Source organism: Salvelinus alpinus, chromosome 4 (genome assembly GCF_045679555.1).
Source record: "Salvelinus alpinus chromosome 4, SLU_Salpinus.1, whole genome shotgun sequence".
NCBI lineage: Eukaryota > Metazoa > Chordata > Actinopteri > Salmoniformes > Salmonidae > Salvelinus > Salvelinus alpinus.
Window position 1 is genome coordinate 7,746,829 of NC_092089.1, and position 9,509 is coordinate 7,756,337.

A 9,509-nucleotide genomic window follows, 5' to 3' on the forward strand; every position below is an offset into this window, starting at 1 on the left:
GAGTGTCTAGTTTGAGAAACAGACGCTTCACAAGTCCTCAACTGGCAGCTTCATTAAATAGTACCCGCAAAACACCAGTCTCAACGTCAACAGTGAAGAGGCGACTCCGGGATGCTGGCTATGGTATTGCTGCTGGGGTTGGTGCTCCTACACAACACACTGCCGAGAACATAGAGAGCATCATGTCATCAACACTAGCAAGCCTCTAAATGTCAGTACAACCACCGTGCACAGAGAGTAGCTGCCATCTTTACTACTATAAAACATTTCCCCACTCAAAGTCACAGGATTTAGATACTTAGACCACCTTGCCATTCACTCCACTTGTATTGTGTGACAGCTAATAACAGGCAATTATACTGAAATGTTAGTGTTAAAATAATTATTTAATCTATTTTTATTACGTATTATATAATAATATCAGCCATTGCTTACAATTTAACATTACTGTCTCTATTTTACATAATTTTCCGATGAGTGCTTTTATTTTGTAGCCCAAAGCCGGAAGTGACGTTGACTCTACGTCCTGTTTTCTAAACGTATAGAATACACTGCTAGTTTGAAAGCTTTCTTTAGCTGTTCACTACGAAGTTTAAAATGTCTAGAATACAACTCTTAAGGTCGTTTTTCAACCAGAGATTAGCAGCTGCTGCCGAAGAGATATTCGGGGTCGTGGAAAAAACGATAGCAGAGTATCAGGACGAAATGTCCCGCTCGGAAGAGAAGAACAGCCGCCTACAGAAGCTGCTTGATATCACTATTAAACCAGAAATAAAGTTGTTTAGAGCAGGTTTGTGAATGATTTACTACGTATGTTTGCATTGTTAGTAGGTCGCTAAGTTTGAGAGTTAGCTAAGTATTTAGCTGTTTTAGTTAGCTTCTAGCGCTGGTCCAGGACCCAAGACGTCTCTTCAGTTGACCACGTCTTGTGCAGTGGACCAGGGCCCTTATCCACAAAACCTCTCAGAGTAGGAGTTCTTGCTCGGTCTGAACGACAACAAGCATAGCTTGTGATACGGTTTTGGAAACGAGGAACTTATCTTTTATATCAGCAATAAATACTTTTCAAAAAGCAAAAGGTTAAATAGATTACCACAGTATGAGTCATAATAGTTTTCCCACAATGTTTTCCCATAGTGGATTTTTAGAAACAGTTAAAATAAGGGCTGTGTTTCGTGTAGGTTTACCCTGGGGTAACATTTTGATAACGGTGTAAATCTCTCTAGGACAATGTGACTTGCCTGTATCTACCCCCCCCCCACCAAATGAGACGCCAATTAGCTGCTAATGTGGCTATCATTAAGAAGCACAAATGCCATGATGATCTGGACGAGACTGTTTAATCCAGGTCAAAGGCAAGAATTTCTTGATTAAATCACAGTTTATTTGTCACGTCCCCCGAATAAAACAGGTGTAGTAGACCTTACAGTGGAATGCTTACTTATAGGCTCTAACCAATAGTGCAAAAAATGTTTTAGGTGAACAATATGCATGTAAAGAAATAAAACAACAGTAAAATGACAGTGAAAAATAACAGTAGTGAGGCTATATACAGACACTGGTTGGTCGGCCCAATTGAGGTAATATGTACATGAATGTATAGTTAAAGTGACTATGCATATGTAGCAGTGTGATGTTGTTCCCCTAGATTACGCACCAAATTGCACACAAGGACCAATTCAAATAGGCCAGGTCAAGAGGGGATGTTAATAATTTGATAATAATAATTCAGTGTATTTTTTTATTTAATTACAGCTGCATAGCTAATGTTTTTATTTGGTGTACAAACACTTTTTCATACCAATATTGTACATACATGTGATTGTAAAAGTTTTGTATATTTTGGTTTGGCCCATCGCGGGTTATCTGTATTCCCATACCCCTTTATTGTTCTCTTTTGCCTGACCCTCGGCTAGCAAGGTATGTTGTCCTTGGCTCCGAAACTGTTTAATATACAACCGTCATAAGGTTATACAATGTACTGTTCTGCAACCATAAGTTTGTTATAGTGTGGACAGTGTAGGAATTTATGTTAACAAGTTTCACAGAGCTCACTGACTGGGGTATCTGTTGTAACTTCTGAGTACTTGTGACAGTGGTTGAGTGAGTGTCCATGTGCTCGCGCAGGTGCCCGAGAGCTGTGACTGCGCCAAGGGTAACATGTGTGTTGTCTCTTCGTGTGCAGGGCAAATAAAAAGATTTCAACGAGCAGACCATCAGTTGTGGCAGCGTCCTAATTAAAAATACACAACGCAGAATGAACCACGCTACACATATATGATAAACAGAGAGTAGCAGCAGCGTAAAAGAGGTGTTGGGGGGGCACACAATGCAAATAGTCCGGGTAGCCATTTGATTTCCTGTTCAGGAGTCTTATGGCTTGTGGGTAAAAACTGTTTAGAAGCCTTTTGGTCCTAGACTTGGCACTCCGGTACCGCTTGCCATGCGGTAGTAGAGAGAACAGTCTATGACTGGAGTGGCTGGTGTCTTTGACCAATTTTTAGGGCCTTCCTCTGACACCCCCTGGTGTAGAGGTCCTGGATGGCAGGCAGCTTAGCCTCAGTGATGTACTGGGCCGTACGCGCTACCCTCTGTAGTGCCTCGCGGTCGGAGGCCGAGCAGTTGCCGTACCAGGCAGTGATGCAACCAGTCAGGATGCTCTCGATGTTGCAGCTGTAGAACCTTTTGAGGATCTCAGGACCCATGCCAAATCTTTTCAGTCTCCTGAGCGGGAAAAGGTTCTGTCGTGCCCTCTTCACGACTGTCTTGGTGTGTTTGGACCATTCTAGTTTGTTGGTGATGTGGACACCAAGGAGCTCTCAACCTGCTCCACTACAGCCCCGTCGATGAGAATGGGGGCGTGCTCGGTCCTCCTTTTCCTGTCGTCCACAATCATTAACCTTCTAATGTTGGCTAAATGTAGTAGTGAATAAATTATCTACATTTCTTTTCAAGTGACAATCCTGTGAATTGTCTTGTGCAAGTTTTAAATGGACACAATACCTGTTAGCCAAGGTGTCAGCTAGAGATGACCAGCAGGGATTTGTAGTCTTCAATGATGTCTACTTTGACGCTAATTAGCGTTTTAGAAGGTAGAGGAAATAGAGTTGAATATATTGATAAAAGTCACCTCGTCCGAGAGAGATTTACATGGTCATCAAAACATCACGCCAGGGTAAGAACATACCAAACACAGCCCTCATTTTAAGTGTTTTAAAAACCCCTATGGGGGAAAAATGAATGGTAGTAAAATGATAGGAACTATTTCCCATGTTTGACCGCTAGGTTTTATGGGTATTATGACACCTCCACTGTGGAGCTCTATTACCACACACCTTTTATAAGGTAAGTGTTCCCACACCGCCATGTCTCCATGTTACAGCTGGTGTTTACATTAGACAGAGGAGACCACCTGTGCTAACTACTTGCCTAGCATGCTCTGAATGCCTGTAATGGAACTAACTACCTGTCTAGTATGCGCTGAATGCCTGTAATGGAACTAACTACCTGTCTAGTATGCTCAGAATGCCTGTAATGGAACTAACTACCTGTCTAGTATGCTCAGAATGACTGTAATGGAACTAACTACCTGTCTAGCATGCTCAGAATGACTGTAATGGAACTAACTACCTGTCTAGCATGCTCTGAATGACTGTAATGGAACTAACTACCTGTCTAGCATGCTCTGAATGACTGTAATGGAACTAACTACCTGTCTAGCATGCTCTGAATGACTGTAATGGAACTAACTACCTGTCTAGCATGCTCAGAATGACTGTAATGGAACTAACTACCTGTCTAGTATGCTCTGAATGCCTGTAATGGAACTAACTACCTGTCTAGTATGCTCAGAATGCCTGTAATGGAACTAACTACCTGTCTAGCATGCTCAGAATGACTGTAATGGAACTAACTACCTGTCTAGCATGCTCTGAATGACTGTAATGGAACTAACTACTTGCCTAGCATGCTCTGAATGACTGTAATGGAACTAACTACTTGCCTAGCATGCTCTGAATGACTGTAATGGAACTAACTACCTGTCTAGCATGCTCAGAATGACTGTAATGGAACTAACTACCTGTCTAGCATGCTCTGAATGCCTGTAATGGAACTAACTACCTGTCTAGCATGCTCTGAATGCCTGTAATGGAACTAACTACCTGTCTAGTATGCTCAGAATGCCTGTAATGGAACTAACTACCTGTCTAGCATGCTCAGAATGACTGTAATGGAACTAACTACCTGTCTAGCATGCTCAGAATGACTGTAATGGAACTAACTACCTGTCTAGCATGCTCTGAATGCCTGTAATGGAACTAACTACCTGTCTAGCATGCTCAGAATGACTGTAATGGAACTAACTACCTGTCTAGCATGCTCTGAATGCCTGTAATGGAACTAACTACCTGTCTAGCATGCTCAGAATGCCTGTAATGGAACTAACTACCTGTCTAGCATGCTCTGAATGCCTGTAATGGAACTAACTACCTGTCTAGCATGCTCTGAATGCCTGTAATGGAACTAACTACCTGTCTAGCATGCTCTGAATGCCTGTAATGGAACTAACTACCTGTCTAGCATGCTCTGAGTGCCTGTATGTAACGGAACACTGTCAGAAACATGTCATTGAAAAATACTGCCAGCTGCAACTGATAAAGCTGTTAAAACAGTGACCAGTAGGTGTATATCTTGCCTTTGTGAATGGGTTTTGATGTGTTAAAACAGTGTACAGTACGGGTATATCTTTGTGAATGGGTTTTGATGTGATTAAACAGTGTACAGTACGGGTATATCTTTGTGAATGGGTTTTGATGTGATTAAACAGTGTACAGTACGGGTATATCTTTGTGAATGGGTTTTGATGTGATTAAACAGTGTACAGTATGTGTATATCTTGCCTTTGTGAATGGGTTTCGATGTGATATGAAAGGGCTATGTATTCAGAACCATATGGATGGAGTATTTGTCTTGTCTGCCAGAGCCTGTCTACTTCTGACAATAACCAGGTCCTTGGCCCTTAAGGAGTACTGGTAGGCTGGCCTACACTCCTTTAGAGTACATTGTTGGCCTAGTGCATTGGTTCCTGTTTATAGTCCCGTACCCCTTCAAACATTCCACCTCCAGCTGTGTACCCCCTCTAGCACCAGGGTCAGTGCACTCCAACTGTGTACCCCCTCTAGCACCAGGGTCAGTGCACTCCAGCTGTGTACCCCCTCTAGCACCAGGGTCAGCGCACTCCAGCTGTGTACCCCCTCTAGCACCAGGGTCAGCTGTACCCCCTCTAGCACCAGGGTCAGCGTACCCCCTCTAGCACCAGGGTCAGCTGTGTACCCCCTCTAGCACCAGGGTCAGCTGTACCCCCTCTAGCACCAGGGTCAGCGTACCCCCTCTAGCACCAGGGTCAGCTGTGTACCCCCTCTAGCACCAGGGTCAGCTGTACCCCCTCTAGCACCAGGGTCAGCGTACCCCCTCTAGCACCAGGGTCAGCTGTACCCCCTCTAGCACCAGGGTCAGCGTATCCCCTCTAGCACCAGGGTCAGCTGTACCCCCTCTAGCACCAGGGTCAGCTGTACCCCCTCTAGCACCAGGGTCAGCTGTACCCCCTCTAGCACCAGGGTCAGCTGTACCCCCTCTAGCACCAGGGTCAGCTGTACCCCCTCTTGCACCAGGGTCAGCTGTACCCCCTCTAGCACCAGGGTCAGCTGTACCCCCTCTAGCACCAGGGTCAGCTGTACCCCCTCTAGCACCAGGGTCAGCTGTACCCCCTCTAGCACCAGGGTCAGCTGTACCCCCTCTAGCACCAGGGTCAGCTGTACCCCCTCTAGCACCAGGGTCAGCTGTACCCCCTCTTGCACCAGGGTCAGCTGTACCCCCTCTAGCACCAGGGTCAGCGTACCCCCCTCTAGCACCAGGGTCAGTGTACCCCCTCTAGCACCAGGGTCAGCGCACTCTCAAATGTTGTTTTCTGCCATCATTGTAAGCCTGCCACACACACACTAAACAATACATTTATTAAACAGAAGAATGAGTGTTTTTTTAAGTTTTTGTCACAACCCGGTGACAAAGAGCTCTTTATAGGACCAGGGCACAAATAATATAATAATAATAGTCAATCATTTTGCTCTTTATTTAACCATCTTACATATAAAACCTTATTTGTTCATCAAATGGTGAATAACTCACCTCAGGTTAATGAGAAGGGTGTGCTTGAAAGGATGCACATAACTCTGCAATGTTGGGTTGGAGAGAGTCTCAGTCTGAAATCATTTTCCACACAGTCTGTATTTAGTTCTCATGCTAGTGAGGGCTGAGAATCCACTCTCACGTAGGTACGTGGTTGCAATGGGCATCAGTGTCTTAACAGCGCGATTTGCCAAGGCAGGATACTCTGAGCGCAGCCCGATCCAGAAATCTGGCAGTGGCTTCTGATTTAAATTCAATTTTCACAGAACCTCTTGTTGCAATTTCGATGAGTCTCTCTTGTTCAGATATCGGTAAGTGGACTTGAGGCAGGGCATGAAAGGGATAACGAATCCAGTTTGTGTCATCTGTTTCGGGAAAGTACCTGCGTAATTGCGCACCCAACTCAGGTGCTTCGATATATCACATTTGACATTGTCCGTTAGCTTGAGTTAATTTGCACACAAAATCATACAATGATGGAAAGACCTGTGTGTTGTCCTTGTTAATGCAGACAGAGAAGAGCTCCAACTTCTTAATCATAGCCTCAATTTTGTCCCGCACATTGAATATAGTTGCGGATAGTCCCTGTAATCCTAGATTCAGATCATTCAGGCGAGAAAAAATATCTCCCAGATAGGCCAGTCGTGTGAGAAACTCGTCATCATGCAAGCGGCCAGACAAGTGAAAATGATGGTCAGTAAAGAAAACTTTAAGCTCGTCTCTCTTTTTTTTTTTTTTACGTGTCAATACTTTGCCCCTTGATAACCAGCACATTTCAGTATGTTGTAAAAGCGTCACATGGTCGCTGCCCATATCATTGCATAGTGCAGGAAATACACCAGAGTTCAGGGGCCTTGCTTTAACCAAGTTAACCATTTTCACTGTAGTGTCCAGAACGGACCGTTAGTGGAATTCCCGCGAGAGAGTAACGGTTAATGTGATTGGATGTTCATTATTTGACGAGGCTACCTGTATTTGACATTGTGTTGTTATTTCGCTGAACACTAGATGGTTTAGTTTTATTTTTGGCGGTGAAACGAGGGGACTCAGGCGAGGGGGGGAAAAAACTCTACCAAATGTATAGCCCCATTGGAAAATAAAAATGGACTGTTTGAAAATGTGAATCACATATTTATTTGGCGTACCTCCGTTTGGGAATACCTGGCCTAGTGTATGTTCTGGTCTCTGTCTCATGTGCTTTTTTCCTTTCAGACACCCAGCAGCTCCCAGCCTGTGAAGAACAGGTTCCCTCTGAGCAGCAGGAGTGGATCCGCAGTCTGGGCCAGGAGGGTCCACAGTCTGGGCCAGGAGGATCCACAGTCTGGGCCAGGAGGATCCACAGTCTGGGCCTGGAGGATCCACAGCATGTCCACATTAAAGAGGAACAGCAGGAACTCTGGACCAGTCTGGGGGAAGGTCAGGAGTCTGACACCACAGAGTTCATATTCACTTCTGCTTGTCTGCAGAGTGACTGTAATCAGGACCCACCTCAGCCCTCACATCTCTACCAGACACAGAGTACCAGCACCTCGTATGAACTGTTGAAAAGAGAAACTAGAGAAGACCAACTATTAGAGACACCTAGTGCTTCTCATCCCGTCTCTGCAGTGAAGTCGATCCGTCCTAGTTCTCCCTCTAAGAGTCGCTGTAAGGTGTGCGGGAAGACGTTTCTCATGAAAAGCTATTTCTTTAAACATGTGACAATGCACACCAAGATGAGAGAACGTGTCTGTGGGGTGTGTGGAAAACAGGTTGAGTTAGAGGCTATAAAAGATCACGTGCAAGCTCACATCGATGCTCAGTTTACTTGTCAGTTCTGCAGTAAATGTTTCACTAAGAGTAATGCTCTGAGGTTACACATGAGGAGCCACACAGGGGAGAAGCCTTACCAGTGTACTGTCTGCTGCAGAGGGTTCGCAGGAGCAACCAATCTAACCAATCACATGAGGATCCACACGGGGTATAAACCCCACCGCTGTACTGAGTGCGGAAGGTGTTTCTCTGTCCTGGGTCATCTCCAGACACACATGAGGAGCCACACGGGGGAGAAGCCCTACCACTGTACCGTCTGCGGTAAAGGGTTTAGTGTGAGCTGCAACCTGACACAGCATATGATGATACACACAGGGGAGAGACCTTACCACTGTCCTGACTGTCAGAAAGGATTCATCACCATGGTCAGGCTGAGGAGACATCAGATCGCTGTTCACATGCAGGGAGAAATGTTCTTCTGTCATGAGCAACAGCTATAAAAACATGCAGGCCTTGAAACACACAGTAGAGTACACAGAGAGACAGAGATGACATGACGAGTGTAACAGTATAACTTTAGTACGTCCCCTCGCCCCGACCTCGACCCAGGGACACTGCACACATCAACAACGGTCGCCCACGAAGCGTCGTTACCCATCGCTCCACAAAAGCCGCGGCCCTTGCAGAGCAAGGGGAAACCCTACTTCAAGTCTCAGAGCAAGTGACGTAACCGATTGAAACGCTATTAGCGCGTACCCGCTAACTAGCTAGCCATTTCACATCCGTTACACGAGCCCTGATGTAAGACACAGAGGAGAGAGACACTAGCTTCCACCTGTAAGAGGAGACTTCTTGGTGAATAAGACTTGACTGAACTGCTGGACTTCAGATTTAACAGAGAAGGTAGTAGAGCGTATCTTCTGAGCAACAGAAGTCCCTGATCATTAGGTAGAACAGGGGTTCTCAGACTGTTTGGGGCCTGGGACCCTTTTTATGTGAGTAAATTCATCAGGGACATCCTCATCAGAACACAACTAGAGGGAGATCAGAAATAGCATACAAGGAGTTTTACTGTGACTTTGGCAGTGCATTGCCGGACAAACCAAGTCCCTAGGAAGGAACATTTTAAAGGCATCACAGATAGAAATGACCAGTTTTCAAGCTAATATCCTGCAATTCTATAGATTTTGTTCATGTACTGTCATCTGTTATTGAGAGTTAAACATCTTGTTCATATACTGTCATCTGTATTGTCACATCTGCTTAATGTTGCTAACCTAATCTACAATGATTGGGGATCTAACTATTCTGCCTATTTTACTTTAACTTGAGAATAAAATATGTTGTTTAAATAGTGTAATCTGCTTAATGTTGCTTTGGGGATGTTTCTCTACGTTGTGGTACATTGGGGAAGTTGGGAGTAACAACATCCACTTTGGACCAGACCTCTTAACAATGACAAAGATGTGAGGAATCCAAACAAATGGTCAAAACCCCAAACTAGGCCCACCCCAAACCCCCACACTAGGCCCACCCCAAACCCCCACACTAGGCCCACCCCAAAGGCCCCC

The 9,509-nt window shown here is 45.0% G+C and overlaps 1 protein-coding gene across 1 annotated transcript; it reads left to right on the forward strand.

Annotated features, from left to right (window-relative positions):
• Window positions 1–517: 517 nt before the first annotated feature.
• LOC139572833 (zinc finger protein 189-like) lies at window positions 518–9,298 on the forward strand. The gene is made up of 2 exons (XM_071395631.1): window positions 518–790; window positions 7,399–9,298. Exons 1-2 carry the CDS (start codon window positions 598–600, stop codon window positions 8,436–8,438), a joined length of 1,233 nt encoding a protein of 410 aa, XP_071251732.1. The 5' UTR covers window positions 518–597; the 3' UTR covers window positions 8,439–9,298.
• The last annotated feature ends 211 nt before the right edge of the window (window positions 9,299–9,509 follow it).